The sequence below is a fragment of the Archocentrus centrarchus genome, chromosome 17 (genome assembly GCF_007364275.1).
Source record: "Archocentrus centrarchus isolate MPI-CPG fArcCen1 chromosome 17, fArcCen1, whole genome shotgun sequence".
In the NCBI taxonomy this organism is placed as follows: domain Eukaryota; kingdom Metazoa; phylum Chordata; class Actinopteri; order Cichliformes; family Cichlidae; genus Archocentrus; species Archocentrus centrarchus.
Window position 1 is genome coordinate 9,777,822 of NC_044362.1, and position 20,324 is coordinate 9,798,145.

Consider the following 20,324-nt stretch of genomic DNA (forward strand, 5'->3'; position numbering starts at 1 on the left):
AATGTATTTTTCTTCATATGATGACAATGTTTTGAGTTACAGGCCCTCAGAGTATATAGAAAACTGCATCAAATCTATTTTGAACCCACCCCAAGTGTCACAATGTAAAGTCAAAATCTCACTTGTTTTCTATAATTAACTTTGAACATCAATATCATGAGATATAATATAAACTTAGCACAAAGAAAATAAGAAAATTTGTGTTTGGTCGATTATTTCTTTGCTGTAACAGTGCTTCTTGGCAATAAATCTTATACGGTTGGAAAGCCTGTTTATTTCCCATGAAAAACTTGTCAAATCTTCTCTGCCAGTGCCAGGCAGCTTATTCTACTGCTGACTCTTGTTTTGAGCTTCTGGTGCTAGTTTAGTTTCATGGAGCGGCTAAGCTATAACAATTTAACGTCTGTGACACAGAAAAACAGAAACAAGCATGTTTTATATGTTTTCTGATCAAGAAAACTTCAAAAAGTGTAATTTTGGTAAACTTTCAAGTGCCATATCTCCGTGTGGAATAGGTGACTGCTCAAAAACAAGTTATATCAGGGTCTCTTTACACCTGCATTTTGACAACCAGGCTCATCTTCTGTGCCAAAATAATTTTCTTATATAGTCTGATTTTAGTACCACCAATTAAAAATAAAAATAATAAGAAAAATGAAAAATCAAACAAGATTTTGGTTTCAGACTGTGACACTTTGTGTGGGTGTTTTGGCTGTAGTTTTTAACAGAGTCTAAATTTATTTTTCAGCCTTGGAATTTTCATGTACCTGTCTCCAGTACTTAATAAGTTGTGAGGGCTCAAAATGCTTAATAAAATAGCACAAATTAAACAGTAAAACATTTTTATCCTGTGCCCATGTCATTCGAAGGCCTGTAACTTGGAAAATGTTCATAGTATGAAGGCAAAATTTTGCATGGCTTCATTAAACACATTAAAGTTATTGTACAAAAAAGTGATTTTGAGGAGCGCAGAATGTCAGAATTGTTAATTTTATATGCAACGACCCACAGCAAAAATCTTCACACCAATGCTGTTGACATCAGTGCACTTAATGGGAGGAGTTTCCCCGCTGTATCAAACGTGACTGATCTATGATCTACCCCACAATTAATGCTCCAGACGAGACCCATCCCTCGCTCTCCTGTCCCTGCTGTGACATGCAGAAATACATCACACCTATGATGCAGAGGCCTCCTAGAGTTAAACAGGTTGCATCACTTCTGCGTTATGCCATTTGGCTCTTATCTGCTTGTGTGTGCAACTGTGTTTTCACGAAGGAGACTCTGGAGCCGTGCCAGTCCGTCTCTATGAGTAATAAGAATGTCTGGTGTAACACCTGTGACACTAACAACACCTACTGCACTGCTGTGAGAGTCAGGTGTGATCACTGTGATTATATCCTCACATTCTTAAAAACGCCTCACAGTGACTTCCCCCGTCGAGCCTGTGCAGTGAACCCTAAAGCACAGAACTGCAGCACTGAGCTGTTTTTTTAATCATACTCCAGCAATGCTTACTACAAATCAATATGCTTGCCTCATTTGAGTTTGTATCGCAACACATGTGAAATATCCAGACTGTCTCACTGTCGTTCTGAGGCTCTCAGAAGCCTTTGGAGTCGGCAGTTGGAGTCAGAGCACTGAGGCACATTGTTAAAATGTCCCCGACACGATGACGTGGGAGGTACAGCTAAAGGTGTTAACCACTGAGCAGTCACCACCACTCTGGCGACTGCATTGCATTGCACTTCAGCATGCCAGACAAAGGCAGCTTCCCCATATGAATGCGCGCTGCGCAGCACTTCACGCCTGTAAATGCAACTATGGAAAGCTGATGAAAGTTCTGCGTGGGTGTTTCTTGAACTTGCTTTCCACTGACCACTGGAAAAAATGCATCTCTGTTTTGAACTCCACGTGAGAGAACAGGTACGTCATTTGTTTCCAAGCCCACTTTCCTGCTCACAGAGCTCAACACTAAATTATACAGTAGAGTCCTGATGGGGAGTGTTTTGTTTTCCATGTCTGTCCTGATTCAGCTATCACATTGTTTCTCTCTTTTTTTTCTGTCTCCTCTGTCATGCCAATGTCCCCGGCCCCCTCATTCCTCCCTTTTTCCCCCTGTTGCATAATATTATGTAATTTAAGCAATAACAGCCATTAAACTGTCCCTTCAAAGTTGATAATGGCAATCCTACTGCATGCCAAGGATTCTGGGACTTGCATTTTCAAAGGGCCTTTAAAATAACTTTTCATCTGATTGTGTTACCCATCTTGATTTGTGATTTTTATTAAAATGAAAAGCTGTTAACATTTTAGTAAGAACAGTATGCACATCAGTGAGGAACACAGTCCTGCACATATCCACCTGTAAACGGGTAAACTGTCATTCTGACTGTGATTGTGTGGAGATGTTTTTGTGTGTTTAGTCAGTGTTGGTGGAGCTGGAGGGGGAGGGGGAGGCTTTTGTGTTGTTATCTCTGGACAAAATTACACTCCCTGTTTACTAAGTTAAGCTAAACATATTGTAATTATATCCTTATACTTGCCTTCTTATTTCACTTTCAGCAAGAGACAAATTTCCACTCCATAGCAACAGCCTGTAGATTTATACTTGGTTTATTCTAAGACATGTTCTTTACTGTCAATGCTGAAATGCACGCTACATTTTCCATCTCCATATATTTATTCTCATTTTTAGTTGATTTTTGCTCTCTATTGAGTATTTTGATTCACAGTTCAAAATAATCCTTAATTATAAGATTTTTTTTCAAGCCCCATCAGCTGTTTTAGGTCATCTCCCTTTAGGTCAAACTTCCTTTAAACTAACTTTTTTTCTGATTGGTTGCCAATTGTAAACAGAAGGTTTGAACAGCAGGTGGGTGGGGCTGCCAGGCTCACAGTTAGGACATCACACAGATCCAAGAGTAGGAAACAGCTGCTTAAAAACCAAGTGTAGCCTGAAGCCTGACACACAAGGATTACACACATGCTGCACAGCAGCAAATCTGCAACAGTTTTGCTGAAAAAGAAAGAGTCAAGGTGTTGCAATAAACCAGTCAAAGGTCAGACCTCAGCCCAACACAAATGCTGTGGTGTAACATTGAGATAGCTGTGCATAAACAAATGCCCACAAACCTCAAGGAACTGATGTAAAGTTGCAAAGAAAAGAGGACAAAATTCCTCCACAACAATGTTAGAGACTAAGAGACTGAGGAAGTCATAGAGAAAATGATTATTTCAAAGTATTGCTGCTAAAGGTGTTGCTAGAATCTATTGAATCATGGGGTGTGCTTAGTTTTCACACTCTGCTTCTCGTTGTGGCTTAGCTTTTGTTAAATCAGTGATGACATGGTGGAATACAACCTCTGATCTTGGCTCACATTTCTTTTAATCAGTCATTCTAATGTAATTTGTCACAACTTAAAACTTGGGGAACACTATTTTAAGAAATATTTCACTCTCTTAATCCCAGCTATATAATTCAGAGTCATTGGAAGTGCATTCTTTGCTGTTTAATATTGCTTTTAACCCATGTAAGTTTATTTAAAGTAGCACCCATCTATTTGACACCCATAAATGTGTCTGAAATCTTGGGCTTTAATGTTTTCCTCAATGAAAAAATCACATGGCTTCAATGATGAGGAAACCAGCTGGAACAAGATGCAATATTCACAGTAATGTTATCAGGCAGCGTGGAATAAGGGAGAAATTAAAGGGGAAATTATGTTTAGGAGCAACACATTAATAAACAACTCTTGCTGGAAACATTGCTCATGAATGCAGCTTCACAGACTTTACTAATTGAGTGACCTCACCTGTGGAAAAAGTTATGTACTCCATGTGATCCTCTCTTCTCTCTGGGGCCAACCAAGGAGCTGGCGCTCACTTTTTACAGGATGCCTGAGCCATTATGTTACATAAGAGAAACACACCTCAGTGGTAAAAACATTGTGGAGTACTGGTAACTTTCCATGGACCGTAAAACTGATAGATTAACAGTAAATTGATTTTGTGGAACTAAACACAGATGTGCACCTGAAAACAGATTCTTTGTTTGTTATACATATAAAATATTTTGGAAGACATTAACAAAATATATAAATGAAAAGTAGACAAGAGCTAAAATACTACCAATTCATAAGGTAAGCTTATGGCGGTAAACTTATGGCCTAAATTCAGTACTGTGGCAATGTGTTTCAAAGGGGGGGTGTTGTGGAGATGACATAATATGTGTGAGCTGAGGTATGATCACACCAAAAAAAAAAGATGTATGAATAATAAACTGTAAAATGCACTTTGGTTCTGCATGTTGTTTCTGGTCCTTACAAATAACTTGAATACTTTAATAAAATGCAATATTTTTCTGTCCACAAAAACACACATGCAGCAACTGTTTTCAAAACTTTGTAACAAGGAGTTGCACAGAAGACTGCCACAGAGACTCACTTTCTCTTGAGGAAACCCTGCAGTTTAACACACTTTAGCCTTCAGTATGCATGCTCTCTTTGCCTTTGAAAAACAAAATTATGGCATTTTTAATTTCTACAACACTGACATTTCACTTGATCACTGAAAATGTAATTGAATGTTTCAAACCCTGAATATTAAGGGGGTAACCATGCTCGAAAACCACAGTTAATACCTTCACTGTGAGGCCATGGTTTTGTTGATACCACAATATTTCTTTATGGGGGAAGGTACAACAAACAAGAAAACCCCATGAAAGCAGACTTTACCACAGGCTCCATATTCTGTACATATTTACATTTTACTTGTGATGTGAACGATATACAAAGATTACAGTTTTCATCAGACCAGCGTGCTTGAAAACTCTTGAACAGCTCTGCATGGGCGCCACGATAAGGGAAGATGGAACCGCAACCTGATTGTTATCAGCCAGCACTCTGCTGAACTGAAAACTATTACTTTAAGATGTTTTTGAATCTTTACTTCAAAGGCTGGGAACTTGAATACTAATACTATGTGATAGTTGATTAGTTTCATTAATCAGTATTCTTCAAATACAATCATAGCAACATAAATAACCGTGATTTGTCCAGATAATCTGTTATGTGCTTTCATAGTTAGTGTACTTGCCTAAGACATATAAGGCTTTAAGTGCGAGACGAGGAAGTTATACATTTTATTGTTCACTCAATGAAAACTTTGAAGCTAGACTTTTATTGTTAACCTGCACAAGAATATTCGAATTAGTCAAACAAGAAAATTCAAGTTGGCAGAACTTTTGTTTAAACATGTAACTCTCAGTAAAGTTAATAAGAGTCAAAAGTTGGGAAAACTCACAAATGTATTCAGTCACATTCACATGATATTTTGAGTTTTCAGGGCTTTTTGAGGCTGTTTTACGATAATGTAGCTGCTCATATTTTTAGTTTAGCCCTAGTTTAAAGCCAAAGCTTAGCTAAATAGCAAAAATGACTAAGCTAACAAAGCCAGTGCTAACCAGTTTTAATATGTCCTGTAAATACAGATATTTGACTCAAAAAGTCTTTTGATTTGTTGTCATCATGTCTGATTCTACCCTGAGTTAACACAGCAGAAACTTCCCTTGGTTACTGATGTAGGAGTAAATTTAGGGTAGTGATCTGGCAACCTGGCTGCAGGCTTCAAGCAACAGCCAGAGTTAGGGTAAACAGTCCTAAGTACGGTTGTAGATTGTGCAGTGTTGCTTTGACTATCACTATCCCCTAGTTAGGGACAATTTATGGCAATGTCACAAAAGCAAATCAACTTTCCCTTTTTGAATGTTGCTATAATTTATTTATTATAATCTATGATTTTGTCATTACCCCTTAATTAACTAAAGTTAATCATTTTATCTTCATTACTCATAGATTGCTTTCATGGGAGACAGAAACATAGCAATGCTCATCAGATATGGTTAGTAGCAGCCTGGCTAGTGCATCTATGTAAGTTAATTACCTTATTTCTGTGTACAGAAAAATGCTAACCAAGTTCATATGACCAGGCAAATGTATTTTATTATTATCATTATAAGATGTAGACTAGAGTAAACTGTAATGTAACTTTGAAAGCTGTCACATTGGTCTTAGGTTGAAGTTTGCACTTCTTTGCTCAGCATTTTTTTTTCTTTCTAAATTTTGACAGCACTGGCTGCAAGGCCTTGATACCATCCCTCTGTATCATCCAGACAATGGCCTCAGGACAACAACCACCCATCAAAACCAGGATGTGCAGTTTAATGAGTGTGAATCCCAAACTTAAGACCTTTTTTTTTGTGCTCTGCTACCATAAAGTCGGCCTAAAAGCATGTTAGTCTATGGTTGGCTGTTAGTAATCTGATAATCTTGCTTTGGCTGTGAATACTATCTGGGTCAGTGCTTGATGATCGTATCATCAAGATGCTTTTTGTAACAGTCAGCAGATAGCTAAAGGAGACATGCATGCAAGGAAACCATACCTACAAGGACTCACAGCTTAACATCAAACCACTACAAATCAATAATCTGACATGCACTGCAGGAACCACTGGATTTTAGAAAAGCCCCATTCATAAAAAAGCCTACAGGTTACTGTCCAGTGACAGACTTAGTACTTAGTACACACTTAGTACTGAACCAACAGAACCGTCAGAAACCAGAACAATGGCTTTTGCACATTTACAGTAAATAAACTTGTGTTAGACTCGAGTGGTGATGTAGTTACTGTTTCCTCTCAGAGAACCAGCTATCAGATGAAGACAGTTGGAACATGCTGTAGGAGCATCCAAAATGGCTTAAAACCAGAAAGCAAATGTTGTGCCTTATCACCATTATGATCAAAGAGCCACTTGCATGACAGTGTAGTGTTGCAACAGTTTTCTGCTTTGATTAATTGTAAAATCAAAGTCCCATTTTTGAGACAAAGACAATCTGAATAAACTAACACACAACCTGCTGTAAGTTTCATGCCTTAAGTGAACACAATAAGTAATCAGTTGCAGTGAACACTTCAAAAAGTCCCATATCTAAATTCAGTATCTTGTAGAGCTGCTGGAAGGTCCCTAGAACGTCTTGGTTTTTTCATCAGTTCTGCTGTTGATTTACTTGTGTGCTTTGCGTTAATTTCTTTTTGCATCATCCAACTTCTGCTACACTTCACATTGTGGATGTGCAATTTTAAATGCATTCATTGATCCCTCAATAACTGCAAGGCATTCAGGCTTCAAGGCACAAATTTAGCTTCATGAGCAACATGTTTTCAGATGATTTCAGTGGCCTCAATTCCAGATGCTTCTTTGGTTGTTTGTCCTTTCTTCCATTAATATTGTTTTATACTGAGTGTTTCCTCATATTAAGGAAGATTTTATACCTTGTGAAGATTTCAGCCACTGTTCTTTTTTTTTTTTAACCTTTTTCAGGTAAGTGTGTTCTGCTTTTGGCATGATTCCTGGCAGATGTCTACTCCTTGTGAGAGTAGCAACAGTTTTAAATTCCTTCCATTTATCAATGCTTTGTCTTATTTGGACTGATAAATGTTTCTGTAGCATTTTTCAGCTTCATGCATCCTTCCAGAGCTTCGTCTAAGGTTTCATGAAAGTTGTGAACAAGAATTGGATCAAACCAATCAAAGCTTCTTGAAAAGAGCTGACTTCATCAATAACCACACTTTGCAAGTATGTATTTACAGGACAACAAACACTTTCAGTGTCATCTCTTGATTGAAACACCGGGCTCCAGGTAGCTTACCACAAGTTTTTTCCAGCCTGCACAGTGCATGATTATACTGATTATTATACATTATACTGATAATTTATCAGTGATTTGTGGCAGGTTCTGGTAAATATGAGGTTTGAATTAGTCTCCATTCCAGACTGCCTCCTGTGCCAGACATCCTGCTCAGCTGTCGTGGGGGCAGATGAGTACCAATCTACCCTCAGGTCTTCTGAAAGACCAGCTTGCCTTGTTTTGAGACTGGCTGCTTAATGTTGGCATGCTAAATGCTTCCTCTCAGCACAAATTTACCCACACACCCAGGCCATAAACGGATTTTGTGGTTAGTCACATAGTGGTTTAAGAGAAAAACTCTCAGTTGAAGAGGAAGTAAACAGCACTGCCATTGACATGTGCTAGACACATAAAGAGATGCTGTCCAGTCAAAATAACCTGCGGAGACATACCTACTGCTGAGACACACTGAAAGAATTCTTCACAGGAGCAATCAAACAGCAATTTGTGTATTTTTCCACTGGTTGTCACATTGTTTTTGCCCTTTCTGCACACATCACTCCACCACCAGCAAAAAAGAAACACGTGGACTTTTACACAAACACTACACCCCCCTGGTTATTTCATTCTCTGACACACTCCTCGTCCCCTCCCACTCCCTGACAGTTAACTGTATAAATATCCTACTCGGAGCATTACCGGGATTCAGACGTTGACCTGCGCTGACCAGCGACACTCAAGTGGAAAGAGACAAGCTTAAGAAAGCAAAAGGGTCTAGCTCTTTAACAACTGCATCTGTGCAAACTTTTCCAAACCACAAGACTCAGTTAGGCGCTCTAAAATGTGGCTCCAAGTGTTCCTCTTCTGTTTGTCCTGCTTACTCCTGTCAATCCAAACCCAGGCCCAAGGCCGAGCCTCCCTTCACCGTTCCAATGACCCTTCTGGACGTTGTCATTACACTTTTACTGTGGCCAATCCACAGGAGTCCAGCTGCCCTGGAAGCAAACCCGAGATGGATCAAGCCTTGTCGCGGCTCACCCTGCTCGAAGCATCGGTCAGCCGTCTCCTAACAGGAGTAGATGGAGGCACCATGACTGGGGTTGGAGGTAGTAGTGAAAAAGGTCTCCAGGAAGCTTTCTCCCAGGTTACAGCGCAAAAAAACCAGCTGCAGCAGGATAAGGAGCGTCTGAACATGCAGGTCCAGGAGCTGCAGAGGAGGCTGGCTGAGCTGAGCCAGGAGGCAGAGAGCCTCAGGCAGAAACCCTGCCAGCAGACGTTCACCTCAGGGGGGACTCAGCATGAGAACAGGCCAGCCAGTGGTATGTACTGTACCAGTCAGTGAGTAAAGGGAAATCACACAAATCAAAAACTCTCCTAATTAAAAGGTGTATAATCCCAATAGAGCACATTCTTCTTTAACCACAAAAAAACATAGTGTGGCATTCAACAAAAGCTTTTTGTGGAATGTAATAGGAAATATATTTTACCCAAATGTTGCCTGCTCTAATGTTTTTCTTTTTCAGGATAAATGCCTTCATGGTAGACTTATGCATTGAAAAGTCCACAGAGGCAGCAGGTCACGTTGCAGTTAACTGTGCATGGTTAAGGGGATAGGAATTCACAACACAGTCTCTTTTTTATGCTTTCGTCACTATTTTTAGGGTTAGAGTATCAACCTGCTGCATTCTGAGGCAAAAACTGAGACCTTGCAACTTTGATGCAACTCTGAATAGTTAAGGTGTTATTTTCTGCCAAGTTTTGCTCAGAATTTTTAATTTATTCTGTCTCTCCCAGACCCCACATATGACTTTGGGAATAGTGGATATCAGGAGATGAAAGCTGAGGTGACAGAGATCTCTGCATCCCACCTATTTCTTGAAGGAAGTCACAACTTCACAGGTAGTGTTTTACTGATATTGATGGTTGAATCGACCTGTCGATTATAGTTTTGCATGCATAGTTTTTGCAAATTAAGGTCTAAATTGAAGTAAGAGTAATTTGATTTTTTTCTCAGGCTGTGGAGAATTAGTGTCAGTAGGAGATCCTGTGTTGCACAGGAAAGCTGAGAGTATCACAGGGAAATATGGTGTGTGGATGCAGGATCCAGAGCCTCAGGGCCCTCAGTACACCAACAAGACTGTGTGGCGTATTGATGCAGTGGGTAAAGATGTGCGTCAGCTCTTTGCATATGAGGACATGGATCAGTTCTCCAGAGGTTTCCCTATGAAGGTCCTGGTTCTGCCAGAGCCTGTGGAGAGCACAGGGGCAACCCTATACCAAGGCTCCTTTTACTATCAGCGCAAACGCAGCCGTACCCTGGTTCGTTATGACCTGGCTTCTGAGACTCTGGCATCCCGCATGGACCTGCCTAATGCTGGTTTCCATGGCCAGCACCCTTACTCCTGGGGAGGCTACACTGACATTGACCTTGCAGTGGATGAACAGGGTCTGTGGGCCATCTACAGCACAAGCAAAGCAAGGGGTGCATTTGTGATTTCACAGCTGGACCCCAAGAGCTTGGAGGTGAAGAAGAGCTGGGAGACCAATATCAAGAAGAACACAGTGGCCAACGCCTTCATGGTGTGTGGGCATTTGTATACAGTGGCCAGCTACACTGCTCCCAACACCACTATCAACTTTGTGTTTGATACAGCAACTGGTGTGGGACAAGCTGTCGCGGTGCCCTTCAAGAACAAGTACCATTACAACAGCATGGTGGACTATAACCACGCGCAGAGGAAGCTGTACGCTTGGGACAACTTCCACATGGTCACCTATGACATCAGACTGGGCAGGGCCACTCATGGCAGGAGTTAAAGAGGAGACAAAGAAGGACTGTGGTTAACAGGACTGTGTGGATGCTACAAGTCACAGAAGATGAAATAAATAATCATTTCAAGTGATCAATGTACCAAGATTATTTCATTTCAATGTGTTTTTAATTTTAAAATATTTTTGTGGCATTATTATTGTAAATAAGCTGTGTCAAGACAACAAAGAACTATTCATAAAGCTGTCTAATGTGGTCATGTGATTATTGTCACTGATGAGTCATGAAATAAAATTGTAATCTGAAAATGTTATTTTTATTTAAAATATAAACTTATAGAAAAAAGTTTGTGTCCACTGGTTTGCATTTTGAAAATGTCATCACAGCCAAGCAGTCACTTGTTGGACTGCTGAAGCCAAAAACTGCAGTTCTTTCAACTGCCAACTAAGGCTGCCTCAAAACGCAAGTTAATCATCATAGACTACCAAGTTACTATGCCAAAATTTAGAGCAGAACTACATATGTTTACAGCATGGTACAAAAAATTCCTCCTGTACAATAAAAGATATTCTAAACAGTTGAGTGGTCAGTTTCTCCAGTATGTAGGTCGACAGTTTGTTTTAACTAAGTTTGCATCCCACATTCATCCGTGGTGTGTGTGTGTATATATATATAATATATATATATATATATAATATATCTATATATATATATATATATATATATATATATATATATATATATATATTATATATATATGTGAAATTAAAAGAGATGAGGCTACTTCTGTCACATTTATTGGACTAATAAAACCACTAACAGATACACACATGTCAACTCACCTGCATCATAAAAGTGGAGAATAATGAGCAATTTTGCTTGAAAATATCTGACTAGCCCCGTGTTTCCCTTGCAACCTGAGCACAACTCACCAAACTTTCTAGCTCTATTCATGTAGGCTGCGCATGCAATTCCATCATGTATGCTGTCTTAACTTATTTAACATGTTAACATATATTATTTGGATTTCTGTAACAATTGTTTAATTTGAAAGTTGCATTGTATGTTAAAAAGGAGGTGGTGGCAGCAGTTTACCAACACTGTAAGATGAGATAGAGTGTATTACCGTACAGTGACAGTCAGGAGACTCAGCAGCAGCTGATGGAAACTTGGGTGAGTGTGAGTTGACTTCCCTCACAACAGTGTTCACACAAACACACTGTGGATTGTGGCAGCTCATTGCTGAACCACATGTATGGCGGCAGCCTCATTTTTATACGATCGTTTAAGCGTTCACATTCAGTCAAAAAAAAAAGTCTCAGCAAAGTAGAAAGCTCCATCTTAAAATGATACACAGCTTCCTTTTTATAAAAACAAAAAAATAATCAGCTTTGGTTTCAGGCCTGTGAAATTAAGTCCATGCATTATGAATACTGATGTGCAAACAAGCAGCTCGGGCATCTTAATAGAGGTAAAATGTTCAACATTCCTACTTCAAAACAAAAGAGAACACAAAGAAATATACAGAACACTGATACAGAGGAAGTATCAGTATGTACACAAAGTAACTTCAATGACAGGAAATCTCAGAATTGCACACACTCATGCTAGACAATGTCCCTACACACACACACACACACACACCTAAGCCTAACCTAATGTTTCCAATCTATCATCCAGAGTCCATCATAAGCCCTGTTCAGTGTTTCTCCCAGCCCAGCGACCAGCATGTCCTGCAGCAAGTCCCAAGTCACCCACAGTCTTTCCACCAGGCTGTACTGGCAGTAGCCCATAGCCAAACCAAAGCCCACATCTGTCACATAGTGTCTTGCAAGCAGCAGTCGGGACAGGCTCACCAAAGCGGCCCATCCCACCACCAGGAGCCGCATGGCATCTGTGTCCACCAGCTGGGCAAGGAAGAACCGGGCGCACATGGCCGCCCTTGAAGCGTGGCCCGAAGGAAAGGAATAACGCTCCACGAAGAAGGCGGAGAGGATCTCTGAGCGGTTCTGTGCAGGCATGCGACGTCTGACCAGCGTCTTCACAATTCTGACCAACAGCAAATCCAAAATCAGAGCTGTAGGGAGGAAGGAGAGAAATGCAGCATGGGTCTAAAATTGCAGGCTGAATGATCGATCTAAAAAGCAGCTCTCTGTTGTGGGCTGGTATAACTGTGTTATTCACTTATACAGAACCATCATTACTTTCTACGATATCCATGCAGAAAGTGTTTTATTAAGTGTTATAATAACAACAAGATTGTATTAAATATGCATATGTTTAGTATTATTATTATTAGTAGTAGTAGTATTAAACCTTTCTTTAAAAAGTTCCAACTTACTAAAGAACTGAAAAAATGAAGCAAGTGTTGTACTAGAAAATTCTTAAATTGTTTATATATTTATAAAAAGCTTTAGTAAATTCTATATTTATACTGTAAATGAAAACAGTGGTCTTAGTGTCTTGAACTTAATTTAAAGCTTTTAAACATTAGTTTTCTCACTTATATTGAGTTAGCTGTGCTTTGTAAATGAACTCTGAGAAGCATAGTTGCACATAATTAATTAATTTAATGATTTGTACTTGATTTTGCCAGGTATGGAACACTTCTGCACACTTCTGGCAAAACTTGCAGTAAACATAGTGTTCAACTCCAAATGCTTCACCGGTGCTGTGTGCCATTGTTTCAGTTAGGCTGCCTTTCGACTTTACTGTGGATTCATGATGTGGTTTCCTGTGTTTGTGGGGTTTGTTACTGATACCGGTGTTCCTCTAACCGTGCAGCGTGTGGGGCGCAGGAATGCAACAAAAGATGAATTCACTGTTTCTTATCACACACAAATCATTTTAAGTGTGTGAACAGACAGAGAAAAAAAAAAAAAACACAGACAACATTACAGAAAGCCATACACACTCCCCTAACCCCAACACAAGTCATCTCTCTTAAATGATGAACACATTTCATCAGATGTAATGAACACATTTTGTGTCCAGTACTATGAAATGATTAACACAGAATAATAAGCCAGTCTTCAAACTTGTTTTAAAACATCTTTTCAAATGCTGCAACTTTCGCCATTTCCTCAATCTATTCTTGCACTCAGGGTACCCCTTCAGCCTTACATCCTCTAAAAAGAACAGAGCATGATACCACTTTGGATTCTTATTGTTTATCAAAAATTATTACACGACTATAAAGCACGGAGTAAATGACCCTACTCACATCATCAATGCACAACCTTAAATTGAGTAAATCATACTTTTGCATCCCTTGATATTCCGTTGATGTTCCTAAATATCCTGTCACATTCTTCATCATCTCATTTCAAAGTTTCGTGTGTCTTGTTGGGAGCTGAAAAAGCTTCTTTGTCCAGGCTCTGAATCAGCAGAGAATAACATACAGGTACTTCATTCATGGCCTTTCCCATAGTTCAAAAGTACCGTATCAAGGAGCTTAGCAGCTTTGGGAGCTTGTAAATTAGATCCGTGATAGCAGAAGTGGTCTTGCAGATATTTAAAGAACCGAGATCTAGATATTTCAAACTGGTATAGAAGATCTTCAAAGGTTTTCAGTATACCATTATGGTAAAGGTCACCCAGTGTGGCCACTCCCTTTCTGTTTTCAGTTTTTTAAAACAAAGCATAGCATAGCTCAAAGCACAGCTTTAGGTTCTTCCAGATACTGGACGAGGCAATTAACTACAGATCCAAATGAAACATTTGAGCCACTTTAATCAAGGTTCTATTAGCATGAGCAATTATTGGGTGATTGTTTTACTTCTTTACCCAGTTTGGATGAAAGACTCTGCAAGAATAACAGCAGGATTAAAGGAGGCTGTTCAACACTGTACCAGGGTGGAGCTCTATCAGGGGGAGCAACCAGGTTAAATGCATAATAATAAAACAGTTAATCTCAGTCTGCCTCTGTCATCTGGCCTTGTGATTTATCCCCGTTGTGTACTGCACATGCAACATAAACAAGTCAGAATAATTCACTCTGGTTGAGTTGACTCTCTTATTTTTATTTATTTATTTTTTGAGAATACAATTTTCCATGTTTGTAAGGCTTTACAAGTAAAACAACTTATAAAATTTTACAGTGAACCATTTATAGCAGCTTTAGTTTGCACTCTGCAAAATATTTTGAAGTCAAGTGGTATTTTATTTCAGTGGAATCCAGCAAAGATTTTAAACATGTTGTGTGATACCTTAGGCAGTTATGCAAGGCGGAAATAAAAACATATAGCCAACTCCATTTATTGATCTAGAAAAGAAAAGTAAAAAAGCCTGTGAAACTTTGACCTCATCAGTTCCTGATTGATCCAACATCATATACTATTTCTAAATCTCCATGGCATCCTGGGCTTTTTATGTGCCAGAAATAGCTCTGGTATTTCACCACAACACAATACAGTATAAGAGCGCAGCACTTGAACTCAAAGCTGCCAGTTCACAAATATAATCTACACGTGCAAATACATCATCAGCTATGACCTGTGAATCAGATACCAGCCAGCTCCAAAGGAAAACTTTCCATCGCGGCCATGCTGTTGTTGCTCGCTCAAACACCCTCTGCTCCTGCTAATGCATTAATTGACGCTTAGATGCACTCGTGCGGCTTTTGGTCTCTAGACATTAAGAGCCATTAACATTGTCTAGCTTTGACCAAACATCAGAGCCACTTATGAATACCATGGGTTCCACTTTGGCCTTGGCACACACGTGCGTAACGCACTGGCCTTTCATTCAATGTGGTGATAAATATAAAGCTGCGCAAGCATCTGACATCTAAATGAAGCCAGTTTGACTTTGTGACACTTCTTGCTTCCACATAAGGCCGCTGTGCTCAATACTCAGAAGTATTGAGTATAAAATATACATATCAACCTAAAATTGTTTAGTCTGTTGATTAGTGTGGACTTTGAGGAGCGTTATTATTAAATCAGAAAATATTTTTTGTTTCAATAAGAACAGAAACCCAAACTTTAAGTCTGCTCTAAATATACGTACCCAAAGCCAAATTCAGCATGATCTCCTGCTCCTCCACGCTTCTTCCACGGAGCAGAGTGTACACGGCGCCGATGAGCCATGGGATGACATGACCGGAGAACTCAACCAGCCGGACCAAGGGGCGTATGCCGCCCCATGCAGACCCCTCACAGGCGCACACTCCGAGCCGTTTGGACAGCCACAGATCTATCGCCAGCAAAAACCTGAGCGTTATGGTAAACATAGGTTGGCTCAGACTCACGGAAAAGTCTCCCGTTTGCGCTCCAGATGCAAAGTAAGAACAGCTGGAGCTCCGGCGACGGACTTGGTATTCAAACGTCGCCCGGCTTCCACACACTGCTCCACGGCAACTATTCCGTCTGGATCCTGGTGAGGACATTTTGGATAGTGCCCTAGGTAGTTTAGCCGCTCTTCTTTATGGACCACCTATCCTGCTGCGCTCATAACATCGTGCCGAGTTTACAGGGGTTCAGTGGTACCAGTTTAGAACGGGACTGCTCTTGTCACGTGATAAAAACGAATCCACAAAACCGTGCTTGTTAAACTGCTCTGGTGCTGAGTTTTAGACTTTAATTTTCTTGTTACATTTGGACACCCCGAGGAGACTTTATCACAGGTGAATGAGATGGCCCACTTCTCTACAATGTTTGACTATTTTGTCCTTTTTTATTTCACAATAAATAGCACAGTTCTGGACTACTTTTCAATATAATGTATATATATTCTTGTCAGGACATCGGTCTGACAACTGCGCTGAAATGCTCAGTTTCATGAGCCGAAACTGGGTCTTTCGTGCTGTCGGTGGGGTGCGCGGTTCCGGCCTCTCTTTATTTCACGCTGTCTTCAGAGCTGCTGCAAAACGGACGAAACTACGGCCACAGTATGCCAGGGCTGCTGCTCGGAGACGTATTTCCTGATTTCGAGGCAGAGACCACCACTGGTACAATTCAGCTCCACGAATTTCTCGGTGATTCGTGAGTAGACCTTTTGATTATTGATTTGCTTTAGGGTGCAGGTTTACAGACTTACTGAGAAGTCAGTTAAGAAGAGCGGGGAGAGTGGGGGATGCAGTTCCTGACACCGTTTCTTCTGCTTTAAATACTGTAAGTGGCATCTAGACCTTCATGCCCATGATGACGACAAGTGTGTATAAAAATAACACTTAGGAATGAAGCAGGATACCTGTCAGTTATCAGATTTGTACGTCTTCTAATGCTGATAGCATCAGTAAGCTCAACGAATCAAATTGAGGTCAAACTTCAAGCTGCTGAGGTTTGACCTGGCTGACCAAAAAAAGGGGGGCTTTGTCATCATTTCTGGCAACTCTGAGACATTCACATCCTGCAATCCTATGCAAAAGCGATCAAGAAGAAGCAGTATTACGCAATATTAAGAGTGCAGTCTGATGACAGGAAACAGGTCACAATGAGACCTGTTTGTGAGCATGACCCCCATGACAGGAAATCTGGCTCAGCCTTACTCTGTATCATTTCAGATGGGGAATCCTGTTCTCCCACCCCAGAGACTACACTCCTGTTGCACCACAGAGCTGGGCCGAGTTGCCAGACTGAGCAGTGAATTCAGTAAACGCAATGTTAAAGTGATCGCCCTATCAGTGGACTGTGTGGAGGATCACCACGGCTGGGCCAAGGTGCTGTAACTACATTTTTTTTTTTGTCAGCACATCTTTAAGTATTTGAAGCAACACACACGGAAACACACAGATAGCAGAAGACGATGCTTGTTGGTGAAGCTTGCTTGTGGTTAGTGATATTCAGAATACTGACTTCCCAGCTATGAACAGTCCTGTAAACAGGCTGCAGGAGATTTGCAAGCCAGATGACATCTAGATGTCTGGATTAATGCCGGGCTAAATTTGATTCAGTGTTTAGAAGTTTCTAACAACACACTGGAAATTAATGGATCCTTTTGGGTTCATTAAAAAAAAAAAAACTGACTGTCTTTTAGCACCTCGCACTCTGCAATGAACAATGAACAACAAGCTATGCAGGTCAGAGACGCCACCAGTTAAAGACCTGCCTCAGTTCCTCACACAGGAACTTCTGAGGGTCAGATGCATTGTCATCTCCTGCATTTTGATTGAGTTTATGCACCAGCTGGTATCCTTTCTACTCTCCCTTTTATAGTCAGAAATATATTTAATCATGTGCACCCCCCCACGCACACACACACACACACACACACAGACACACGTCAGGCATCAGCTAACAGTAAAATCTGTAAGCTTTGAAATAGTTCATTTTCATCTGTTCTCATTTAATAGTAGCCCCGCTCCATCAAAGGACATATATAGGCACGATCTACCTTCTTCAGATTTCACATGTATTTGTTGCTCTGGGATGGTTTTATGAATCATGTTTACCTAAAACATTCTTTGATGCTTATTGAAAACAATGAAGCCCAGCAATATTAGCTTGAGACAGTGGCCCTCAAACATTTCTGGCATGCCCAATTCTGAAGCCCGAAACAGTTCACAGCCCAACATTTTCACAGATAACAATAAAACACAGAAATTTGGCAAAAAAAAAGAAGATTAGAACATATTTACTCATTTAATTTTCACTCCATCATTTCCACTGGTCATCCATACCCTTTCCACCTGTAGTGGACCACACCAGTCTGAGAAACACCACCTTAAGATTAGTTAACGAACCTGCAACAACAGTTCTAAACTTTGAAAAACAAAGTGGCTTACAACTGGCTTGTTTTCATAATTTTGTGAAAAAAATGTTGGACGCCCTTTTTTCTTTCTGGCTTTTCGTGGTTATTAAGCTGCCTGCATGTGGAGTTTCCTGTAGAGATGCTGTGCGGCTGCTGACTGAGACTGCTGACTGAGTGAGTTTGTTGCCACTCACATTCAGTGGTTGTATGAACTCATATTTCACATTTAGATTTTGGGGGTAAAGAAAAAAAACATTAGTAAAGGTAAAAAGCCTGTCTGTCAGAGGCATTGTTGCCTTGCTGAGTATTGTACATCCTCTACTTCTTTCATATTTTATTAAGGAGAGAAATGATTGTGTTCTAAATCATGCGGGGGATTATCTCCTTACATCCCAGAACTCTACACTTATGTCATGAGCAGCAGTGTGTATACAACAGAGCTCAATCATTGTGACACTACTCAAACTGGCTTTGCATAGCTAATGGAGGGCTTGTGTCTCTGCTTGTGTGTGAATAGGACATCCTGGCCTACAACTGTGAGGAGTCCGCCTGCTGCACGCTGCCCTTTCCCATCATAGCGGACAGCAAACGGGAGTTGGCAGTTGCCCTGGGCATGCTGGACCCAGATGAGAAGGACAAAGATGGCATGCCCCTTACTGCCCGCTGTGTGAGAGACATAAATACACAGACTAAATTTGTTTTTAAAACTTTTATGTCTCATCTCCACTCGTTCTTTTGAAGATTTTATCCCTCTCAGTGGCAAACTCTCTCGCCTTTTTCATCTAGGTGTTTATTATGGTCCTGACAAAAGGCTGAAACTGTCACTGGCTTTACCCAGCCACCACAGGACGCAATTTTGATGAGATCTTGAGAGTGGTGGACTCTCTCCAGCTCACAGCAGGGAAACGAGTGGCCACACCTGCCGACTGGAAGGTATGCCACGCATTAGAGAGCGACCTCTGTTGCCGCCAATTATTCCAGCAGCTGATGGGACAGATATAGCAGCAAGACGTGACCAGCTGCTGAGCTGACTAACAGACTTTTTGCTGTGTGTCTCCTCCTCCAGCCTGGAAACAGTGTGATGGTCCCTCCCAGTATGTCTGAAGAAGAGGCGGCCTCTTTGTTCCCAGCTGGTGTCTACACCAAAGACCTGCCCTCTGGCAAGAAGTACCTGCGATACACACCGCAGCCATAAGCACAGGCAGAGAGGACACTGATATTCAATGCTTGCATCTGTTCCATGGACTGCACTTTAATGCAGCCACTCTCACCTGGTTGGCAGACATCCCAGCTTTGAATTAGTCCAGTCAAAATGGATGGAATGAATACCAGTGCCTTAAGATATAAGATTATTCTAATTAAGACAATTAGAACAGATCCAATAACACAGGCTGCAGTGTTCTGCCCACTTTTCTAAGAAGATATAAAGGAGCAGTCAGGGGAAAATATATTGATTACTATTTAAAGAAAATAAAAGTATTTTTATCTACAGTGTGTCCAAATAAGTTTCAATTTTTTAACAGAAATATGGTTGGTATCATATTTTGGTTTCCACAATTTCAAAAGTAAGAGGTTTATGATGTCATTAAACCACAGACTGTATGTAAAAGATAGACTGTATATAAAAGATAGACATAGTCATTTGGCTAAAATGGACTTACCAGAGAAACTGTGCATCTGACTCCTGCCATAAAAGACAAGCCTGTACATAAAAGATGGACTTTTCCACTATGACATCACCCACTGGTTTCTGTTTTCCACATTATGAAGTTTTGGTGTTAAGAGTTTTGGCTGCCACCATGTTGGTGTTTTAGAGCCAGAAGTGACCAAGTTATCAGGCAACCAAGCAAGCTCGGTTAGAAAGTTGCACCCATAAAGTTTATGGGTGCAACTTACAGACACATATACCCATTAATTAGTGTTAAATAACATTCATAATGATAAGAATTTTGTCACAAATTTAAAAATTATTGTTTACAGCAGGCAAGATATGAATAACGACTCTCTCAATAAAATACAGAATCACAGAACAAAATAGCTTAGAAAGCTTAAAAAATACAAAAAAAACCCAAATTAATAGAAATACAAAATATGAAGAAGGTGATTCAATACATCATAAAAGATAAATATGATACAATAAGGAGAATAAATCTAAAATGAATGCTGGTATTGTG

The 20,324-nt window shown here is 40.2% G+C and overlaps 3 protein-coding genes across 3 annotated transcripts; 2 read left to right on the forward strand and 1 right to left on the reverse strand.

Annotated features, from left to right (window-relative positions):
• Positions 1 to 8,410: 8,410 nt before the first annotated feature.
• LOC115796219 (myocilin-like) lies at positions 8,411 to 10,984 on the forward strand. The gene is made up of 3 exons (XM_030752515.1): positions 8,411 to 9,007; positions 9,483 to 9,587; positions 9,703 to 10,984. Exons 1-3 carry the CDS (start codon positions 8,530 to 8,532, stop codon positions 10,503 to 10,505), a joined length of 1,386 nt encoding a protein of 461 aa, XP_030608375.1. The 5' UTR covers positions 8,411 to 8,529; the 3' UTR covers positions 10,506 to 10,984.
• Positions 10,985 to 11,352: 368 nt separating this feature from the next.
• LOC115795946 (phospholipid phosphatase 6-like) lies at positions 11,353 to 15,972 on the reverse strand. Its single transcript, XM_030752101.1, has 2 exons — positions 15,469 to 15,972; positions 11,353 to 12,535 (listed from the first exon to the last, which is right to left on the reverse strand). The coding sequence occupies exons 1-2, from the start codon at positions 15,845 to 15,847 to the stop codon at positions 12,114 to 12,116; spliced, it is 801 nt and encodes a 266-aa protein (XP_030607961.1). The 5' UTR covers positions 15,848 to 15,972; the 3' UTR covers positions 11,353 to 12,113.
• LOC115795947 (peroxiredoxin-6-like) lies at positions 15,800 to 19,639 on the forward strand. The gene is given in 7 exon segments (XM_030752102.1): positions 15,800 to 16,442; positions 16,964 to 17,001; positions 17,004 to 17,119; positions 18,668 to 18,815; positions 18,937 to 18,977; positions 18,979 to 19,083; positions 19,217 to 19,639. Coding segments are annotated over 7 exon segments (669 nt in total). The 5' UTR covers positions 15,800 to 16,350; the 3' UTR covers positions 19,346 to 19,639.
• Positions 19,640 to 20,324: the final 685 nt, after the last annotated feature.

Coding starts and splice junctions, on each gene's coding strand:
- LOC115795946 (XM_030752101.1), bottom strand. CDS start 15,847: ATGTCCTCACCAGGATCCAGACGGAATAGTTGCCGTGGAGCAGTGTGT. Junction 12,536..15,468: donor CATGCTGAATTTGGCTTTGG/GTACGTATATTT, acceptor TCCTCCCTACAG/CTCTGATTTTGGATTTGCTG.
- LOC115796219 (XM_030752515.1), top strand. CDS start 8,530: ATGTGGCTCCAAGTGTTCCTCTTCTGTTTGTCCTGCTTACTCCTGTCA. Junction 9,008..9,482: donor TGAGAACAGGCCAGCCAGTG/GTATGTACTGTA, acceptor TGTCTCTCCCAG/ACCCCACATATGACTTTGGG. Junction 9,588..9,702: donor AGGAAGTCACAACTTCACAG/GTAGTGTTTTAC, acceptor TTTTTTTCTCAG/GCTGTGGAGAATTAGTGTCA.